This window comes from Elephas maximus, chromosome 16 (assembly GCF_024166365.1).
Source record: "Elephas maximus indicus isolate mEleMax1 chromosome 16, mEleMax1 primary haplotype, whole genome shotgun sequence".
NCBI lineage: Eukaryota > Metazoa > Chordata > Mammalia > Proboscidea > Elephantidae > Elephas > Elephas maximus.
The window spans coordinates 34146081-34169592 of record NC_064834.1 but is presented as its reverse complement, the minus strand read 5'-3'; the positions used below and the strand labels follow the sequence as shown (position 1 = coordinate 34169592).

At 37.0% G+C, this 23512-nt stretch overlaps 1 protein-coding gene across 1 annotated transcript in view; it reads right to left on the bottom strand.

The window, feature by feature from the left end:
- Positions 1-23512, bottom strand: part of PCDH15 (protocadherin related 15) — a 999309-nt gene that overhangs the window by 271105 nt on the left and 704692 nt on the right. Inside the window, exon 19 of the mRNA XM_049855421.1 lies at positions 19791-19919. Within this exon, the coding sequence (XP_049711378.1) occupies positions 19791-19919 (129 nt within the window). The remainder of the gene's footprint in view (positions 1-19790; positions 19920-23512) is intronic.

The window sequence follows — 23512 nt, the reverse complement described above, 5'->3', positions numbered from 1 at the left end:
TGTACTTGGAGTAGTGTTTTCACAATTTTATTAATTATTTAGGTCTCAGGTTACCTGTTGCTGTTGTTAGGTGTTGTCGAGTTAATTCATACTCAGAAGACACCCTATGTACAACAGAACAAAGTCCTATCTGGTCCCGCATCATCTTTACAATCATTGTTATGCTTGAGCCCATGGCTGCAGCCAATGTGTCAATCCATCTAACTGAGGGTCTTCCTCTTTTTTGCTGACCCACTACTTTACCAAGCATGATGTCCTTCTCCATGGACTGATCTCTCCCGATAACATGTTCAAAGTATGTGAGATGTAATATTGTCATCCTTGATTCCAAGGAGTATTCCGGTTGTACTTCTTCCAGGACAGATTTGTTTGTTCTTTTGGCAGTCCATGGTATATTGAATAGTCTTCACCAACACCACAATTCAAAAGGAATCAATTCTTCTTCAGTCTTCTTTATTCGTGGTCCAACTTTTGCACGCATATGAGTTGGCTGAAAACACCAGGGGTTGGGTCAGGTGCACCTTAGTCTCCAAGGTGACATCTTTGCTTTTCAACACTTTAAAGCAATGAGTCTTTTGATTTCTTGACTGCTCTTTCCATGGGTGTTGATTGTGGATCCAAGTAAAATGAAATCCCTGACAACCTCAACCTTTACTCTGTTGTCATGACCTTGTTTATTGGTGCAGTTGTGAGGATTTTTGTTTTCTTTATGTTGGGGTGTAATCCAAACTGAAGACCGTGGTCTTTGATTTTAATTAGTAAGTGCTTTAAGTCCTCCTCACTTTCAGCAAGCAAGGCTGTGTCACCTGCATATTGCAGGTTACTAAGGAGCCTTCCTCCAAAACTGATGCCCCGTTCTTCATATAGTCCAGATTCTTGGATTAATTGCTCAGCATACAGATTGAATAGGTATGGTAAAAGGATATAATTCTGACACACACTTTTCCTTACTTTAAACCATGCAGTATCTCCTTGTTCTGTTTGAACAGCTGCCTCTCGATCTATGTACAGGTTCCTCATGAGCACAATTAAGTGTTCTGGAATTCCCATTCTTCACAATTGTCTTAGTTATCCAGTGCTGCCAGTAACAGAAATACCACAAGTGATGACTTTAACAAACAGAAATTTATTCCCTCACAGTAAAGTAGGCTCAAAGTCCAAATTCAAGGTGTCAGCTCCAGGGGAAGGCTTTCTCTCTCTGTTGGCTCTGGAAGAAGGTCTTTGTCCGCAATCTTCCCATGGTCAAGGAGCTTCTCAGGTGAAGGGACCCCAGGCCTATAGGATGTGTGCTGCTCCCAGTGCTGCTTTCTTGGTGGTATGAGGTCCCCGACTCTCTGCTTGCTTCCCTTTCCTTTGTCTCTTGCAATATTAGCTTTATTGCGGTGGTCTAGAAGTAAACCCACAGTATCTCTGAGGTATGCCAGTAACTGAAAGGTTGGAAATTCATGTCCCCACAGAGGTACCTCAGAAGAAAGGCCTGGTGATCTACTTCCAAAGAATCAATCATTGAAAACTCTATGGAGCACAGTTCTACCCAGACACAGATGGGGTTGTCATGAGTTGGAACCGATTTGACAACAAGTAAGAAAAAAAATTCAGGTTGCTAGATATACAGAAGCATAAGAAAAGTTCCCTAATCTATCTACTTGATTGTTTTTAAAGATCCAAAAAATTGTTTATTTAAAAAATAAAACTAAAGTATGAGAAATTATGTCATAGGCTTTGGTATATTCAGTTACTAAGTGTGTTCCTTAAGTAGAGTTGGATGTTGAATGTAGATGCTAATATAGTGCTACCTACCAATTAGGCGTGATTATGTATTTGTGAATACATACACGGTAACTGATATTTGTTTAGTTGAGTCTAATTTAAACCTGTTTTTATGTACATTATTACGTTTAATCTTCGCATCAAAACAGTAAGAAAGTTATTATTATCACCTCCATTTTACTGATGAGAAAACTGATGTTATTAGAACTTCAATAAATTGAGCAATTTGTACAGCTAGTAAATAGTAGAACTAAAACTCTAATCCAGATTTTTCCACTATAAAACTTTTGCCTTTACTGCCATATCAACTTTCCTATCCCTCGGTTTCCCTCTTGCTCTCTGTATCTATCATGTTATGTATTCTTATCTGCATAATAACTGAAGTCCCTGGGTGGTTGAAATAGTTAACGTGATCCACTACTAACTGAAAGGTGGCAGTTTGAGTTTACCCAGAGGTACTTCAGAAGAAAAGCCTGGCAATCTACTTCTGAAAAATCAGCCATTAAAAACCCTGTGGAGCATATTTCTACTCTGACACACATGGGGTTGCCATGAGTCAGAATTGACTTGAAGGCAACTGGTTTTGGTACATAATGACCAATATACTAAGAAATATAATACTGTATCATACATTTCTTAAATCTCACCCTTTATGCCAATATGCTCAGACTATCTAAAATTAGCTTCATTTAAAATTGATATAAAGCATGAAAAAATATTTATAAACTTTGCTCTACTAAGAAATAAATGAATATTAGTCTAAGATATAAAGTAATACTAATCTCCCTGTATCTCAAAATGCTCACTATTGCATCTAATATAATCCAAGATGATCTTATCTTCCTTGTCATACTGCCTTTTTGCAAGTACATATTTTATAAAAGTATGGCCTTCAAGGGTACACTACAAGTTTTAGAGAGATGATGGAGAACATAACCACTGAACGAACAGGCCCATTTGGAATCTGGATTTTGAATTCTATACAAAATCATCAGTGCTCCATGTCTTAGTCATCTGGTACTGCTCTAGCAGAAATACCACAACTAGATGGCTTTAATAAACAGAAATTTATTCTCTCAGAGTCTAGGCTAGAAGTCCTAATTCAGAATGCCAGCTCCCAGGGAAGGCTTTCACCCCCTGTCTGTTCTGGGGAAAGGTCCTTGTTATCAATCTTCCACTGGTCCATGAGCTTCTCAGCGCAGGGACCCCAGGTCCAAAGAGACGTTCTCTGCTCCTGGCACTTCTTTCTTTGTTTGCCTCACTAACATAACTGCCTCTAATCCTGCCTCATTAACATCGTAGAGGTAATATTTACAACACATAGGAAAATCACATCAGATTACAAAATGGTAGACAACCACACAATACTGGGAATCATGGCCTAGCCAAATTGACACACATTTTTGAGGGAAACAGTTCAATCCATAACACCCTGTATACTGCATGTAGGTTGTGCAGCAATAACGGCAGGCTTCATAAAAGCCGAGGGTATCAATACATGAAGACTTGGAGGCGATTACTTGCTCTAAAACTTAATCAATATTCTATTGTTGCAACTAACTTTTAAGTAGGCCTGAGTGGTTCTCATACAAATCAAAACAGGCAGAAAATCTATTTAAAGAAACCTTGAAGTAGAAGAACAAATATACAAGTTAGAAAGCCTGTGCTTGAGTGGATATAAAGGAGGGATAAACACTGAGGTGATACACAGGAAATCCATACTGCCTTTGCAGAAAGCACATTACAAACAATGTTTTCTCAATGGAGTACTCTTCTAAAACATGGCCATGTAGACAAGAAGCATTATTTTTTTTCCCCATCAAATAAAAGCAAATGAACAAAGATAAATAACAAAACAATCTTCATATACTGTATATTTATGCAGATAATGAGTGCCTTCTAAGTTTGTTTGCCGATTGTGCCCTCCCCCCACAAGATATTTTCACAAGTGCTGTCATGCCAATTTTTTTACATGTTGTAAAAAAAATTTAGCGCAGTGTGCTTATGAAAATACCACACACAGGGGCAGAGTCGGCAAAGAGACACAGGAGGTGTGGATTATTTGCATAAAGACACAGTAATCACCTAAATGCTGAAAGTTATGTTGAATTAGTTCCCATTTTCATCTTACCCCATGGTATTGTGTATACATGGGTCACAGTAGTTTTCATGTTGTATTGTATGTATTTATATGCATTTATACCTTTGCCGTCTATTGTTAGTTCTAAAAGGGCAGAAATTGTGCCTTGCTCACATTAGCGCTTTAGTGTAGAATTGAGTTCCCAGCTCAGTAAATATTAACTGAATTGTTTGAATAGTGTTATTATTTCCTATGACCATATTAATATTAACTGAATTGTTTGAATAGTGTTATTTCCTGTGACCATATTAGATAGAATATATTCAATACATAAAAATACAAAATAGTTATATCGTAAATTTGACTTCACTCAGCCATGTACACTTTCATTCACTCATTTATTCACCCATATTTATTGTCGACTTTGTGCTGGACAGCATCGTAGGAGTGGAGGCTGCAATAAAGGACAGCAGTGATGTGCTCTTTGATCTCATGTCACTTGAACTGTAGTGGAAATAGTAGATATGAAGCAATAATTGCTTTAAAAAACAAAAGAGTGATAAGCTCCAAAAATAAATATATACTGCACCATTAGGGCATGGAAACCCTGGTGGGGTACTGGTTAAGAGCTCCATCTGCTAACCAGTTCGAATCTACCAGATGCTCCTTGGAAACTCTATGGGGCAGGTCTGCTCTGTTCTATAGGGTCTCAATTAGTTGAAATCGACTTGATGGCAACGGGTTTGGTTTTGGTTTTGGTTATTAGGGCATAGAGCTGAGCTTCTAACCTGTCCTTTGGAAAATTATATTATAATGAGGAAGATAAATGCAAAAAAAGTTATGAGAATAAACAATTTTAAATTCTATTGAGTGTTATAGAAAAAAATAGTGTAGTATAAGAACACAGTACAGAGGCACTTAATACAGTCTTGCAGAACTAAGAAAGGAAATGACATTAAACTCACATCAACACTATTAAACTGCACCTTTATAAGATCAGGAAGTTAGGAATTCCTGTGGTGACTTTCAAATTACTTGTATGAAGTACACATCACGACAAAATAATTGTATTTTCCCCCTTAGGTTACCACATTTGTAAATCTGGGAAATGACAATAAATATAATACATATTGATTTCAATGAAATGAGAAAATTTCTCATTACCTCTTAATGGTCAAGATAGAAAAATATTTGTTAGATGATAGCATAATGATTTAGACTTGAAGCTGACTGAAAATCACCCCCAATTTGAATGCCAAAGCAGAGGAGACACGAAGCTTCTGTAAGTGACTAGTGACTTTGTAAGTGTCAGCCATTTGAATTAAGGCATAAAGGACATGATTTTTAAATGTATAGATAATACAGATTTGGCAAAATGATTCAAATCATACATGACAGAATCAAGATTAAAATAAATCTCAGTACGACTTCCAGAATTCAAGTATACAGAATATAACTGCCGCTGCCACTGCTATTACTATCCCACTGGCTTCCAGTGTTTTTACTGTACTTGGGGGATGTGTGAATTCTCACCTTTAAGCCTTAGGGAACTCCATGAAGTAATCTGTTTTACAGATAAGGAAATTGAGATTTAGGGAGACTGGATAAATTAAAGATTAAGTAATGCAGCTAGGATTTGAACCTCATACTGTTTATGCTAAGGTTAGTGCTCCTTCCCAGTATCTTAGGCTGCCTACAGCTGAGTGAGTGGTAGAAATGGCTAATGTGCTTGACTGCTAACTGCTAAGTTGGAAGTTCAAGTCTACCCAGAGATACCTCAGAGGAAAGGCCTGGCAATCTACTTCTGAAAAATCAGCCACTGAAAACCCTACGGAGCACAGTTCTACTCTGACACACACGGGGTCACCACGAGTCCGAACTGACTCCATGGCAACTAGGGATAAACAGTTGGGATACGTACAAGTTCTCCAGGATTTCACAGCATGATGCAGTTGATTCTGCCACCCATCCATTACATAATCTTGTTAAAGTACTTCACCTTATACAGAGCCTACAGTTGTAGAGAAAATATGAGAACCTACCATGTCCTTTTGTGGGGATTAAATCAGCTCACACACAAAAGGCACTTGAAATAGTATCTGGCATATAGCAAAGAGTCAATATACATCAGTTAATAATGATGATGCTATGTTTTAGATGTTATAGTGTCTCTTTCATAACCATGGCTACATGCCCACAGGTCTGTGTGTAATCTAGATAATGTCTTAAAATTTCATTTATCAATAACTCATTCATTGTGATCTGTTTATTTTGAATATATCAAAACAGGGTCCCAGATATTCTTCTATACATCCACTCTTATTTCAAAAGCTGAGAGTAAGCTAAACACAGGAAAGAAATAACATTCTGTAAAATATGACGCTGTTGTTCTAAAATATTTTCTGTAAAGAATTTTAGTTATATCATTTCCTTAAACTAAAAACTGAAAGCACAAAGCGTTTTGCGTTAAGTCTGTGGAAGATTTTATGTCCTTGTGAATTCTGCTTTTGCTCAGAAGATTTTTCAGTTGTAATGGAGTATCAGTCTAAGAGAAAAAAATTATAAAAGCAAACCTGCTTAGAAAAGTCAACTTAATTTATGTAACTAAAGCACCTTTGTTGAACTATTTTAATTCATTAAGTTCTTTATGTGACTGAGGTTATTTCAATGCACCAATATTGACTTTTAGTCTCTTCAGAATCCACGCTAGCTGGAATTTTCAGTGAGACCATACTATTTAATGCACAGTTTTCCAGGTACAGATATTTCTACCTGAAATATATTTGTCTCATGAATCAGCTGAAAATATGGTAAAATAATCCAGGAATTCAGAGGGGAAAATTCTATGGTGCTCTGGTATTACTATTATTTTTAAGAATTCCTCATTTTAAAGGCAGAAGAGAATCTGCTCATCACGAACTTCTTATCTTCCTGTTATTTATTGCTATTTTTACTTTCTTCCCCTCCCATCCCCCACCTCCTTGGTCTTCAACTTTGTGCCTCTTCTATTTCTCCCTATCAGCATTGAATTTTCCTCCATTCATGGCAAAAGTCCTGGGAAGCCAACATCTTTCAGTAAAATACAGTTTGATTAATAGATCAATTAAATGAAAACGAATCACTTCACAAATAACCAGTTTTACAGTAGTTTCATTTTACCACTCTATGTTTAATTTTTATATACACAATGAAATGGTCAAAAGTATCTGCTGCTGATAAATTTCTCCAAACGTATTTTTAGTAATCCCATGATTCTGTTAGATTCTCTTTAGCTCACCATTTTTTCCAGTTTATTGTGCTAATTTCAAATCTCATAGAATACTGACTGTACAACTAAATGATAAGGGAAGTCAAAGAAAGAGAAAAATATGATACCCTAACGCATAGTTTTATTTATAAAATAATGGCCAGGTGGTAAACAATTACAGAGGTTTCTGGGCTTCCAGAGAGAAAGGCCAACTTCTGATCCAAAAGAACATAAATTTGAATCTTATTGGGCTACCCAATATGGTGGTTTTTCTTTATGCAGGTTGCATAGTTGGCTATTTTAAATTTCCCATAAAATTCAAATTGTTGTGGAATGAACTTAATAAACTAAATAACATTGGCATACCCTTCAATTTTAAACTATTTATTACATTAGCCATATTCATAGCTTTTTTTTCCTTTAAGTATTTGTACTTTTCATGTATTTTTATTATGTTTCAAAAATGACCTACACCTACAGTCCTCCAGGATGCTTTACAGTACTATCATCCAAACCATTTTCTAAGATTATTTGGTCAACTTGTTCGTTGAACATATGTTCAACACTTAAAAAATAAACTTCTTACATATTTTTACAGTAAAATTTAAAACTTTAAAATTTTATTAAAGATAATTTTTTGTTATGTTCATAATGCCAATATCAAGTTAGAGTCTGCTTGCAAAAAATTGCAATTATATTTTTTCTTTGTAAAAAAATCAAAAACAAAAACTAGTTGCCATTGAATTGATTCTAACTCTTGGTGACCCCATGTAAAAGTATTAGCAAATATTGGTAGAGATGAAATATAAAAGAAAATTAGATTTTTTTCCCTTATATACTTGGATTTTAACATTGCAATAGCTTATTATGAAATTTAAACACAAAACTAAATGGTATTGTTGCAATATACCCTTATATAACCAGAGAAATGGAGACTGACATAATTCAGATATTTACAAACAGTATACTGTGAAGGCCTATCAAAAGGTGTTTATTGAATATTGGCAAAATGGATATATTCCTCTTGCTGTATAGTTGAAAGGCATTAAAATTGGGAATGAAAGACCTGTGTTTCAGCCCGAATTCTAACACTCTGAATCTCATTCTTCTAATTCTTAAAATTAAAATATTGGGCTAGAGAGATTATTTATACGGTACATGCCACCTCTAAGATTTTATGTTTTTATAATTTATTTTAGTTGTTATATTTATATTACACCAAACTAATGATGACACTGTCCTCATAGAAGATGTGGATGGGATAATAACAAATCTGGATAGATAAAAGTTATATGTATGATTTTATACGGCATGAGTAAGAATTGTTTATCAAAACTATAACTGAAGTCAAGTCTCTCTCTCTCGATATATATATATATATATATAAATAACTAGGATGTACTAGTATGAATAGACTTGTTAAAAGTTGACCATATTTGAAACACATATAACAAGGAAGGACTTGTATCTAGACTATACAAAAAATTCCTACAAATGAAAAAGAAAATTCAAGAAGAAAAATCATGGGTAATCCAACAGATAAATGGATAAGAGATTTTAGGCAGATTGGAAAAGAGGAAATGCAAATTAAAAAGTAAATCTACTAAAAGATGCTCAATCCCATTAGGGAAAAGTCAGTCAAGACCGCAATGTGATAACACTACAAACATACCATATTGGTCCAAATTAGAAAGATTGACACACTATGAATGTGAACAGAATTATCACTAACACTCATACAATTCCTGACACAGTCACTATGGAAAACAATTTGCATTTTCCATAAAGCTGAACACACTCAATATAGAGAAACTCAGGCATATGTGCAACAGAATAAATAATATAAAAAGTATTCATAGCCTAAGAGTAGAAAACACTCAAATGCTCAGAAATAGTAGAATGTGAAAATGAACTGTAGCATAACTAAACAAATATGCAGCAAATAAAATAAATGAATTAACATGCCAAGTGTGGTTGGATCTTAAAAATATAAAGATAAATGAAGGATGACAGATACTAAAGCAAACGTACTCTACAATTCTGTTTATATACACCTCGAAAAAAGGGCAACACTAAACTATGTTGTTTAGAGATGTTTACTTAAATGATAAATGTACAACAGAAAGCTAGACACAGTTACCACAGTGGTTAAATACAAGTAGGGAAAAGTGATTGTGACTGGGATAATCATGTAGTAGGTAATGCATTTTTTCAGAAAGTTATAGCTACATTTATGTTTAAAAAAACCCACCCATTGTCATTGAGTCGATTCTGGCTCATAGTGACCCTACAGGACACAGTAGAACTGCCCCATAGAGTTTCCAAGGAGTGCCTGGTGGATTCAAACTGCTGACCTTCTGGTTTGCAACCATAGCGCTTAACCATTATGCCACCTGGGTTTCCACATTTATGGTTATAATAATTATTTAAATTGTTCATTTATGTTTAAATTGCTCTCTATACATTGCACTTTTTTTTTTTTTAAGTTTAAAGGGCAAGAGCTGGTTTTAATAAGTGGCTTCAGAAATACTTGGAATCCTTCCTGTAAAACCAAAGGTTGATGGCCAAGCTTCTTCCTCAGTTATGCAGTAAAGGCAGTGTAGTAATTGTAGGGAGTTATAACATTTGCAGAGGAGAATTGAGTCCAACTAAATTGAATAGGCCATGAATTCTCATCATCAGTCTATAAACCAGAAGAGCAATTTGTGTAAAGTTGGATTTCATAAATAAGTAATGTAGCATTAAAAGGTACAGCTAGATAAATGGATCAAGGAATCGTGAGGCAAGAATTGTTGGTATTTCTTCCTAGACAAATATTAAATAATTTATATGAAGCATATATTTTAAATGGGTAAATGGAAAGCACATTTCCAAATAAGTGACCAAACAGGCTTGTAGCTTATTTGCTACAGTTTTCTTCTGTGTAATCTTTTTAGACCAGGAAAAATTCTTCATTATCATTGCCCTGCCTCACTGATGGGCACACAGAGGTATTATTTTGTCCTGTACCAATTACAGTAAAATCTGCAAAAGTCAAAAAATGGTAAGGCAAAAACCTGTCAGAGAAGGAAAACATAAATATTTTCCACTATTAGAGATCAATAGAAAAGTGGTAAGACTGCACCCTATCAAAGATGGAAAATTTGAGAGACCTGAAAAAACAAGGCAGTCCTCGAGTTCTGGCTTTCACAGGTTTCACTGTATAAATTGCGATTGTTCTTTGCATTAACATTGCTTTTTAAATCAACTTTATGAGTACTATTCCACATGCTGAAATTCTGAAAATAGAAACCGAACAATCTCAAAACTTTTTTTCTGTATAATCAACGTAACTTACTTGTGTATATGCTTGTGAGGTAAGCTAAATAAGTATGTTTAGATGTTGATATATTTTATATTGCTTACCTTTTCAAAATGTTTGTGAGTCTTCAATGAAAAAAGTATTTTTAGATAATTTTAGTCCATCAATTCTGATTTTCTTAAGAGTCCAACATTGGGCTAGGCCCTGAGGGGTTTAAGATCACTATGGCACAGTCTCTGCTTTCAAGAAATTTGGATAAATAGATAATTTGAATGTACTTTAGAAAGTTTTTTTTAGAAAGTGCAAGCAACACATTTTGCACCATGTAAAATGAGACATGAGTAGGAGATACCTATAACATGGAAAAGTTCAGAAAAGTTTTTTCCGGAAGAAAAGATCTCTAGCCAGAATCTTTAAGGATGAGGTATTCAAGAAGAGAATGGATAAAGAGGAAATCAAGGCATGGGGCAGGAGCAGAGACAAAACACCTGGGAGAGTACTGAGAACATACAGCAGGAATTACAAGCAGGTTAGTGTTACTGGAAGTAAAGTTGTGAAATAGTAGTAGGAAGCGGAAGGTGTACCTTGTTTGCTGCATTGAGGAACATGGCTGTCTCCTGTAGTTGAACTATGTTTATTAGCAACATCACTATGGGAGTTTCAATCAAGGATAAATATGAGATATCAAGATTAGTGTCAACACAACCAAATAAGAGACTGTACCAATAGTTCAAGTGAAAAATAATGAAAACTTGACTATGGTTGTTTGGGGAGGGAAGAAAAGAATGTGAGGACAATTTGAAACATGTAAAATTATCTTTTCCATGTTATGCTGTGGGGAGTGAGCAGAAGGATGACTCCTCAGCATGTGGCTGCAAGGATGACTTTGAGATGCAGAATTCAGAAGTTGGAGCCTTTTCTGGGAAGGTAGAAATAACACCTCAGTATTAAACATGTTGAAGTTGAGATCCCTGTAGGGGCATTCAAGTTAATTTGTTTTACAGATAAATGTCTGTTTAAGGCTGAAGCTCTAAGGAGTAGAATGGGCTAAAGATATAGCTGTGGGAGACAACAGCATCTAAATGCAAGTAAAGCTGTGAGAATGAGTGGGGTTGCTCAAAAGGAATGTCTACAGTTAGAAAAACAACACAGAAGACACTTTCGAAATCCAAAGTCTAAGGAAGAGGCAGATAAGGGGAAGGCAGAAAGAATTAGGTGTGCTTAAGCACAAAAACCAGGAGCAAGAAGGTATGGAGTCCTAAGAAGAGGGAGATCCATTTTAAATGGAGCAGAGAAGTTGTTAAGATACAGATGGTGCTTAGCAGTAAAGAGGTAATTGATGATCATGGAGTTGGGGGAGAGGAAGCATACCGTTTATTATATATCTGGGTTGTACACATATAAATGCATACATACAAACATGTATTTGTAATAGCACCTAAGTGTAAGACTAAAACTGCCGAAATAATATGTCCCAAATAAATATAAAAGATAAAAACAAGATCCATAAAATTATCTACTACATTCATGAACTGCCAATTGAAAATCTGATACATCACTAAATTTCAAAAATATTCACAAATAATAGATAAATATCGATTAAAAAATTTTTAAGCAGCAGCATTAAAATGGACATTACAAATTTTTCAAATTGTGTGTTTTTTTTTTTTTTCCTTACCCAGCTGAGTGCACTGGTTGCATTGACAAGAGAACACATAAAATTCCCCACTTGGGGCACACTTAGAAAAGAAGTAGTATAGTTGCGATGTCATGCTGAGCTAAAAAAATAAACAAATAAAGCACTATAAAATTCCCCACCTTCAGATCATTTTTAAGACCCCACAAAAGGAGAAGACAACTACATTAATCAGAGACAGACCACTGAGGTTCAGATTTATTTTGTTTAATATCAAAATTGCGTAGTTGATGGAAACATCAATTTCTTTTTGAAATGATACATCACTCTGCTTTTAAATACTGCAGTTTTCTAATGATTTTAAAACAGCTTAAAGGGCTTTAAAATGAATCACTACTACTTCATCTCAGCCAAGATTTAGCATGCAGGTCTTACATTGGCAATACATTCATGATTCAGGTTAAATAAATTCAGTCTCTTTTGTTTTAGAACTGAAAGAATATTTTGTTGACTTAGGGCTCTATTTTTGTTACCTAAAGCTCAAAGAAGTCAGTTTAGCATAAGAATTTCTATGAGGCATTAACTGAATGTCTGCTGGGAAGCAATTCACACTATACTGTACACAGTGCTGGGAACATTTTTTTTAACTTAACAGACAATGCTGCTTCCAAGTGTGCCTTCTCTGATGCATTGGTGCATGCATTTATGCCCAGGGTTACTCTGAAAAGTAAGGATGAATTTAATTCTTACCCTGGAGAATTTAGGCCTCTGAGAAATTCCTCAAGCAGATACCATGACAAAGGGTAAAAAAAACTTGTAAAATGAGCTCAAAGTCTTCCTCCTGACACTTCCCTTCCCAAACATTCCATCTACCCATATAGAAGTTCTCTTTTTACACTGTACCTTAGGAAGTTTTTACTGACATAGATTTTCCTTTATCTTCTCCCCACTTCCCAACCCAGACTCAAGATTGAGTCCCTGGAACATTAGCAGAGAACACAAACGAAAATGATAGACACCATGTTGAACCAAGCATCCTCACCTCAGAAGACACAGATTTACATTGGTGCCAAAGTCATCTGTCTAACTCAACATATTAGGATAAATGATTTCCCAACAGATCCTTCAATTTTATGCATAGTAGGATTCTGGAAAGCACACTCAAGCAGGTTGCTAAACTTTATTAAACATGGCATAATTCCAACAATAGGCCAAGTTTTACTCTGAATTACTGATGTTTTTTAACAATAGCACATACATATATACAGTAGCAAACATCTGGTTCTTTGGGCAGAGTCCCAAGGAAACTAAGGCCAGAGCTGTAGGAGATTTAATCAGAGAGGAAAATTCCTAATCGTATTAGATATATTTACGGTCCTCTGAGGGGCTAGGGATACCCAAGAACTTGGGATCATCTGAGAGTTCTGAAGTAGCTGGAGTGAAGCCACTTATATCTAAGATTCATTCTCAATATCTATGGTGGTATAGTGATTAAGAACTACGGCTGCTAACCAAAAGGCTGGTGGTTCGAATCTACCAGATGCTCCTTGGGAACCCTATAGGGCAGTTCTACCCTGTGCTATAGGGTCACTATGAGTCGGGAATTGACTCGACAGCAATAGGTTTTTTTTGGCTTATTGTCATGCTTATGGTCCAGAGTCAGGATCCTCTGAATTTTATCTCCTGTGAAGTATTATGATGGATACTAAACAAACACTACACTGACAACTAGAGGTATCACTGAGGTGATATGAAGTTTTTGTATCAGCCACTATTTCATTAGCCTCCCTGGCCTTACCCATCTGAATTTAACATTGTTTTAAATCAATTTTTCAGAACTTCTCTAAACACATCTTCCATTAGTATCAAACAATTGATTTTTTTGTCCTCAGATTGCCTTCTTCAGCTCAGTTCTACTTGCATCACATCCCCTTTGCCTGCTATCTCTTCTTTTCTTTCAGCATAAAACCAAAGTATAGCAGATGTCCATTTTTTCCACACTCCATAACTTGGCCGACTCAGTCCACAGTGTTGTATTTCATTCATTGAGTAAATAACCTGTATCACCTATTTCACACTTGACATAGAGTGTTGTCTTATTATGTTTCCTAGGTTTTCTCCTGTACACATCTTTTCTTTCCAGCTATACTACTTTGAGAATTTGGATAAGATTTTCAACTTTAAATGTAGTGTATGGTATACTTTGTGTATAGTAAATTCTACATTAAATCATTGCTGTTTGGAAATTATTTTTTTATCATTTGCATGAAGCTATTTTGCTCTGTATAATTCATAAATATTGCTTCAGAAGCGTTCCTTATTTAATATAGTTTGGTAATACAATGTTACCTTTAAAAGTAAATAAAAAGTTCCTTCAGCATTATAATCCAAATATCAGATTATTCATATTCAAATATCACTATAATATAATCATAAAGCTGGAAACTCAAATTAAGTACAATAATTAACTATATGTATCCTGGCTTGAAGTGTGTCTTAACAGTTTTTGATCACAATTAAAAATAAATTTTACTAGCAGTGCATGAGTCATTTAGTGAAATTAACGTATTATATAATTATCATTAGGTAGCAACAGGAGACCATTATGATGCATCAAAATTCCATTCTATGAACATTACAACTTTCTGCAGAATCAGTTGGATGCAGTCTTCTTTGGATGTTTTCCTTTTCCTTTGTACTTTCCAAAATCATTTTAGGTTTTATGAAAACATGTTATTGCCTAAAGACCAAGACCATTACTGGTTTATCATATTATAAGGGCTAGGGTCCATACTTCAATTTTTAGTGCTGGAACAAATTATAGAGTCTATTTCTCAACAAATTTAAGAACTAGGAAACAAGAAACAAATTTAATGCCACAATTCTTTCAAAGACAAATAATCACTAAGGGAAGTGGCAAGAAATAAGAAAAATGAAAAAGAAAATTAATCATCATGTTGATGTCTACTTATATGTTACTAGTTGTATAGTCCACATGGGCTCTCTTCAATCTTAAATAAATTAAGGAAAATGGGAAAGACAATTATTCTAAATGATTTCAATACCTGTTTATCTGAATAGTTGATAAAGATGGCATCAATGTGGCATCCTAGACTGACATGTATAATGTAATATAATTACCATTATGATTAGAGTATTATATTAGTTCAAGTTTCATATATCTGAGCTATTACGATTGCCTCCTAATTCATATTTTTGGGGTTGACAATCTCCCATTCCAGAATAATCTTTATAAAACACAAACCTGATGACGCCACATCTCAGCAATAGACCCTTGGGTGGTTCCCCCAGCACCTTCTATAATACGGCACAGAGAAATGTTCATGGTGTCACAAATCTCATTTCTTATAATTATGACATGTCTCATTCTGTCATTATTCTATACCTTTACTCATGGAATTATCTTTCCCTAGACTGCTCCCAGCTGCTCCTGTCATGGATTGAATTGTGTCCCCCCAAAAATGTGTGTATCAATTTGGCTGGGCCATGATTCCCAGTATTGTGAGATTGTCCACCATTTTGTCATCTGATGTGATTTTCCCATTTGTTGTAAATCCTGCCTCTGCGATGTTAATGAGGGGGGATGAGTGGTAGTTGTGTTGATGAGGCAGGACTCAATCTACGGGATTGGATTGTGTCTTTGGAACAGGCTGCTCAGCCATATCTTGAGCAGAGCCTGCACCATTTTTCCCTTCCCTAGCCTGTCTCTGTCTCCAAGTAGGATTTTGCTGTTAGCTCCTCTAAGAGTTAAAAGTTAACCAATGTTTCCCCTATGACTGTGGAAAAACAAGCGATCTATCTCAGACTGTCAAACAGAACAATGCTCACCAGGATGGGCTGATGGGATAATGGCAGGAAAAGATCAACATGTTTGAGACATGACCACTGAAACCACACAGAAAGAGAACTGACATTCCACAGTTTCTAAAATCCATATCCCTTTTCCCTATAAAATCCCAGCTGGCCTCTAGTTTCTTGAGACAGACAGGTTTAGGAGGAGATCATTCCCCCTCTGTCTCCATATATTGATATATGATAAATCTCTTGCTACCCACCTCACCCCATCTCAAGAACTGGCTGTTTGTGGCAGGCAGCTCTAACTCGAAAAATTGCAGTAACATCTTGAGCTGGTTTCTTTTGGGATACAAAAGAGAGAAGTGAGCAGAGAGACAGGGGACCTCATACCACCAAGAAAGTGGTTCTGGGAACAGAGCATTTCCTTTGCACCTGGGGCTCCTGCATGGAGAAGCTCCCTAATCCAGAGGAAGATTGATAAGAGGAATTTTTTTCTAGACCAACAAAGAGAGAAAGCCTTCCCCTGGAGCTGATGCCCTGAATTTGAACTTCTAGCCTACTTTACTGTGAGGAAATAAATTTCTCTTTGTTAAAGTCATCCACTTGTGGTACTTCTGTTATAGAAGCACTAGATAACTAGATAACTAAGATAGGTGAGCTCCCCTCTGCCAGAGGGCTGGTGCCCGTGGCTTAGGTGACTCCAGACAACCTCAGGTCGATTGCAAGACTGCTATGATCCATTCGAACGTCTGCCCTATCAACTTTCAATGGTAGTTTACATGCCTACCATGGTGACCAAGGGTGATGAGGAATCAGGGTTTGACTCCAGAGAGCGAGTCTGAGAAAAGGCTACCATATCCAAGGAAGGCAGGAAGAGTGTGAATTACCCCACTCATGGTACCAAATGTCTTAGAATGGGTTCTCTAGAGAAGCAAAACTAGTAAAGTGTATAAATATATATACTGAGAGATTTATATCAAGGAAACAGCTCATGCAATTGTAGAGGTTTGAACGACCCAAGTCCATGGATCAGGATAAAGGCTTCTCCTGATTCATGCAGTTGCAGGGGCTGGTGAACCCAAGATCAGTAGGTTGGAGAGCAGGGCTCTTGTTCACAGGCTGTGAAAATCAATGAATCCCAAGATTGGCAGGTAAGCTGCTACCTCAAGTCCCAAGAACTGGAGGTCATATGAACAAGAGGAAGCTACAGAATCCAGTGCAGGCAAAAGCCAGAACATTCACTTATATTGGGTTGCAGGCCACACACCCAAGGAAACTTCCTTTCAACTGACTGGCTACTCACAGCAAATTTCATCATGGAGGTGATTACATATAAACACTGAGAATCATGGTCTAGGCAAGTTGACACACAATCTTAACCACCACAGCTCCCAACTTTCCACTCCCCAGTATTCATCCTTCATGATTCAACTCCACGATCACCCTCTTTTCTATGCTTTCTGCAATACCTCTATTATAGATTTTATCATTATGTTTGCTTGGTGTAGCAGAAATTGTCAGTGCCCCATGCATGTCAGTACCTCAGAGCATTCAGTATGCCCTGGACAACTTCCAGCTGCTAGTATCTGTAGTGTGACTGAATGCCCTCATATCAGAATTGCAGCGGGCTGGTAGCTTGCCTGTGCAGGAGACAGAGAGTACCAAAATTTGCACCCACATCCTTGGCTGCCTTCCCTTCCCTGAATCACTTCCTCACTAACCTAGTAGTGTTACCTGAACTTCTCAAAAATCTACTTATACCTGAACCTTTTGTTCCCAGGTTTTCTTCTAGGAGGATCCAAAGTAAAACATTTGGTAGCAGATGTATTGGAAGGAGGGGCACATGTCTAAGATGAAATTCTGGATTTGAAATCTTGCTGACCACATGCCATCAAGATCACTTTGATACCCCATGGCATATTCTAACAGCACAATTACCAAGACTCTCCTCTGCTGTGAACTGGAATAGAATAAAGGTGGAAGGAGATGTATACCTTATGCAATCTCTCTAGGACTTGAAAGAGATAGTGACTGTGATAATTTTAATGACTGTGGAATTGATTAGTTGTAAGTATTATCAATGTTCTGAAGGAAAAAAAAAAAATGACCAGGCTCAAACTAAAAAAAAAAAAAAGCTAGCCAATCAAAAATTCAGGGCCTGGTGTGAAAGTTAGAAGGCATCTGTGACAGCATTTAAGGAAACCCTCATATTTTTGCAGCCAGAGGAACAATTGGACTGAAAATCAAGTCCTGTGTCTGATTTTTAAGAGCAGCTGAAATTATACAGAAGGTTTACTTTAAAGCACCAGAAAACCTCCTAGAATAAAGTTAGGGCTCTAAAATGGAAGGAGTGTGTCTTAGGCTGGGTCCTCTAGGGAAGCAAAACCAGCAAAGCACCTATAAATATATATAAAGAGAGAGAGAGAAACAGAGAGACAGAGAGAGAGATTTATATCAAGGAAATAGCTCACGCGGTGTAGAGGCCTCAAAGTCCCAAGGCCATGACTCAGGCTGGAGACATCTCCTGACTCATAACAAATCCCAAGATCTGCAGGTAAGCTGGCAGGCCACTGGCTCACGGGCTTCAGACACTGGGGAATCCCAAGATCAGCAGGCGAGTCACTAGCTCAAGTCCCAAGAACCAGAATTAGGTGAACAGGAGCCAGCTGCAGGATCCAGAGTGCATAAAAGCCCACGAGCCTTGCCAGAAACCAAAAAAAAAAAAAAAAACGAACCCAGTGCCGTCAAGTCAATTCTGACTCATAGCGACCCTATAGGACAGAGTAGAACTGCCCCATAGAGTTTCCAAGGAGCGCCTGGTGGATTGGAACTGCTGACCCTTTGGTTAGCAGCCGTAGCACTTAACCACTACACCACCAGGGTTTCCTCCTTGCCAGAAAGCCCACCTATATTGGATGCAGGCCACAACCCCAAGGAAATTCCCTTTCAACAGAGAGGCTACTCATAGCACATCGCATTATGCAGGTGATCACATTATATCAGATCTCATCATGGAGGTTATTACATCATTATATGACTGCCAAACTATATAACTGCCAAACCACTAAGAATCACAACCCAGCCAAGTTGACACAGAATGTTAAATAATTACAGAATGGGACCTTGAAACCTGGAGCTGGGGCAGCTGGTGGTTTGCTGTTCCTTGATAGAGAATTCCTTTCTTGCTTGGAGACCACACAGAAGTCTCATCTGAGGTAGATGCTTAAAAATATAGTCTACCCTCAAAATTTACCCTAACCTTGAAGATCTAGAGCACTATATTCAAGTCCCAACATGGACCAACTAAGGAAGAACTGTCTCTGTTTTAGGAGTAAAGGAGTAACTCATCAAAATAACTGCAGGACCTGGGTAATATGTTCAGGCAGAAACCAGGAGAACATGCCTAGAAATGAATCTCGAATGTGCTGGACAAGGAGTGTGTATGAAATATAAGCTGCATACTGTATGCTAAAGATATGTTTACATCATCAAGTGAATTTACATAAAAATGTATGTATTTTGAGATATGAATTTCTAAATCCATACTTAATAATACAGCTAATTATATATTTCTTTAAAATATTCCATTATGCTTCCATGAAATGAAAATATACATTAAATAAGAAAGGCATAATCCCAAATTAATTGATATTTAAATTATAAAATGTAAATCAAGAAGCTGAATAAGTTGAATCTAAATGTATAGGACAGGTTTTACAGAAAAATATCATGGTGGTATCCAGCGCAGTGGTCAAAAGTGAACACACATTGTTACTGTGTTGCCTTACACCCAGCTGATCTTACTCATTGCTTTCAAACAATTCTGTTGCTCCATCATTTACCAGATTTCATTAGCTGAACCTCTTTTTAAAATTTAAATGTAAGAAAAACATGCACTTTAGAAATACATTTAAGATAGATGCACAAATATTCCACTTACCCTTACTTGACCCACAAAGGCATTGGCTTCCTCCTCCACCACAGACAAATTTCTAGGCAGATAAGGATCAAACACAGGAGCATTGTCATTGACGTCTGTCACCACCACATTTACTGTGGCTGTGGAGGTCTGAAAGAAAAAAACAAAAAGGAGTAAATATGAGAAGAGCTATTTTTATTTTGAAATCAGTTAAGTGGTCCTCCTAGCACTGGTCTATCTGAAAAGTGTCTCATTACTATTCCTATCCCTTAACTTTAAAAAAAGAAAGAAGCAGCAGTAGCTCACAATTTTCAAACACCTCAAAAAAAAAAAAAAAAAGGAAAAACAAATGATGATATTAAATGGCAAACATCTTGAAAATGTCAAGTATTTCCTGGGGTCTTACCTTCAGAAAGTGATTTTACCTTTATCGTGTTCATGGTTTATGGGTGGCAAGCTTTTGTTTATACACGTACACCTTTTTTTCTCTGAAATGTACCATTACTCTACTTTTTACTGCTTATAGTTTTGCCTGTTTAAAAATAAATCTAGCATATTATAAAGTAGAATGATGCTTCAAATGAATATTTTTCAGTAAAGCTAATGCTATCATAAAATACTATGGAAGTAATTTTGTAGGTTCACATACACATCAAGAGTTTGAGGACCAGACACTAGTCATTAAATGATTACGTCATGACCATACAGCCTAAGGAGATGTTAAGCAGGTAAAGCTGACTAGCATGTGGTTCTTCATTAAAAGGTAAACCCCTGGCCTGCTGGAACCAAAGAATATTATGTGGGTTGATGACTTTGCACAAACAAGACACATGTTCACACATGACTCAAGTTGGAAACTGCTCTCTAATAGAACACTGAATGGAGCATGTGACATACACCTTGCATGTCACAGTGTTGGGCAAATCACAGAAGGCTAAGAGCAAAGCCAGAGAAAGAAAGAACCCTCCTCTGAAAAAAAAAAAAAAAATCTACCGTGATATGTTAAAATATTTAGTAACACGCAAATAAACAATGGAAAAAAAAAAGCAGTATGAGACTGTCATGAGAAATCCAAATCCAATAAATTTAATTTTTGTTTTAAAAAATATAAACAGTTTACCATAACTAGTAAAAAATGTCTGCCTTGAGCATTATGTTTTTTTAAAAAACTATTTACATGGGATCAAATTAATAACAGCAACTCAAAAGACTGGATAGAAACCTCAGGGGGGAATGAGTTTATATTAATAGGGGAAGAACAACTCAGAAAAAGACAGTGAGAATGGTTCCACAACTGGAATGTAATCAATGTCACTGAATTGTACATGTAGAAACAGTTGAATTGATGTCTATATATATAGACATTTTTATATTTATTGTGCTTTAAGTGAAAGTTTAGAAATCAAGTTAGTCTCTCATACAAAAATTTATATACATCTTGCTATATACTGCTAATTGCTCTCCATCTAATGAGACCGCACACTCCTTCCCTCCACTCTCTCTTTTCATGTCCATTTGGCCAGCTTCTGACCCCCGATGCCCTCTCATCTCCCCTCCAGACAGGAGATGCCAACATAGTTTCATGTGTCTACTTGATCCAAGACTCATTCTTCTTCAGTATCATTTTCTGTCCCATTGTCCAGTCCAATCCCTGTTTGAAGAGTTGGCTTTGGAAATGGTTCCTGTCTTGGCCTAACAGAAGGTCCGGGGACCATGACAACCAGGGTCCCTCTAGTCTCAGTCAGACCATTAAGTCTGGTCTTTTTCTGTGAATTTGGAGTCTGTATCCCATTGCTCTCCTGCTCCCTCAGGGGTTCTCTGTTATGTTACCTGTCAGAGCAGTCATTAGTTATAGCTGGGCACCATCTAGTTCTTCTGATCTCAGGCTACTGGGCTCATAATTACCTTGTGTCTTTGGTATTTTTCATTATCCTTTGCTCCAGGCGGGTTGAGATCAATTGACGCATCTTAGATGGATGCAGAATGTTTTCTTAAAAGATATTATTATGCCAATTGACTTAGATGACCCCCGAAACCATGTTCCCCAAACCCCTGCCCCTGATACTGGCATTCAAAGCATTCAGTTTATTCAGGAAACTTCTTTGGTTTTGGTTTAGTCCAGTTGTGCTGACCTTGCCTCTATTGTGTGTTGTCTTTCCCTTCACCTAAAGTAGTTTTTATCTACTCTCTAATTAGTGAATACCTCTTTCCCTCCCTCACTCCCTCCCTCCTCTTATAACCATCTAACTATATTTTCTTCTCTGTTTAAACTATTTCTCAAGTTCTTATAATAGTGGTTCTATACAATATTTGTCCTTTTGCAACTGACTAATTTTACTCAGCGTAATGCCTTCCAGATTCCTTCATGTTATGAAATGTTTCACAGATTCCTCACTGTTCTTTATCGATGCGTAGTATTCCATTGTATGAATATAACGTAATTTATTTATCCATTCATCCATTGATGGGCATCTTGGTTGCTTCCATGTTTTTACTATTGTAAACCATGCTGCAATAAACATGGGTGTGCATGTATCTGTTCATGTAAAGGGTCTTATTTCTCTAGGATATATTCCAAGTGAGATTGGTGGATCATATGGTAGTTCTACTTCTAGCTTTTTTTTTTTAAAATAATTTGTATTGTGCTTAAAGTGAAAGTATACAAATCAAGTCATTCTGTCTCATATAAGCTTATATACACCTTACTCCATACTCCCACTTACTCTCCCCTTAATCAGTCAGCTTGCTCCCTCCTTCCAATCTCTCCTTTCATGACGATTTTGCCAGTTTCTAACCCTCTCTTACCCTCCTATCTTCCCTCCAGACAGGAGATGCCAACACAGTCTCACGTGTCCACTTGATACAAGTAGCTCACTCTTCATAAGCATCTCTCTCCAACCCATTGTCCAGTCCCTTCCATGTCTGATGAGTTGTCTTTGGGAATGGTTCCTGTCCTGGGCCAAAAGAAGGTTTGGGGACCATGACCGCCGGGATTCTTCTAGTCTCAGTCAGACCATTAAGTCTGGTCTTTTTACAAGAATTTGGGGCCTGCATCCCACTGATCTCCTGCTCCCTCAGTGTGTATGTTGTGCTCCCTGTCAGGGCAGTCATCTGTTGTGGCTGGGCACTATCTAGTTCTTCTGGTCTCAGGATGATGTAAGTCTCTGGTTTATGTGGCCCTTTCAGTCTCTTGGGCTCATAGTTATCGTGTGACCTTGGTGTTCTTCATTCTCCTTTGATCCAGGTGGGTTGAGACCAATTAATGCATCTTAGATGGCCACTTGTTAGCATTTAAGACCCCAGATGCCACATTTCAAAGTGGGATGCAGAATGTTTTCATAATAGAATTATTTTGCCAATTGACTTAGAAGTCCCTTTAAGCCATAGTCCCCAAACCCCCGCCCTTGCTCCTCTGACCTTCAAAGCATTCAGTTTATCCCAGAAACTTCTTTGCTTTTGGTCCAGTCCAGTTGAGCTGACCTTCCGTGTATTGAATATTGTCCTTCCCTTCACCTAAAGTAGTTCTTATCTACTAACTAATCAGTAAAAAACCCTCTCCCACCCTCCCTCCCTCCCCGCCTCGTAACCACAAAACTATGTGTTCTTCTCAGTTTATACTATTTCTAAAGATCTTATAATAGTGGTCTTATACAATATTTGTCCTTTTGCCTCTGACTAATTTTGCTCAGCATAATGCCTTCCAGGTTCCTCCCTGTTATGGAATGTTTCAGAGATTCATCATT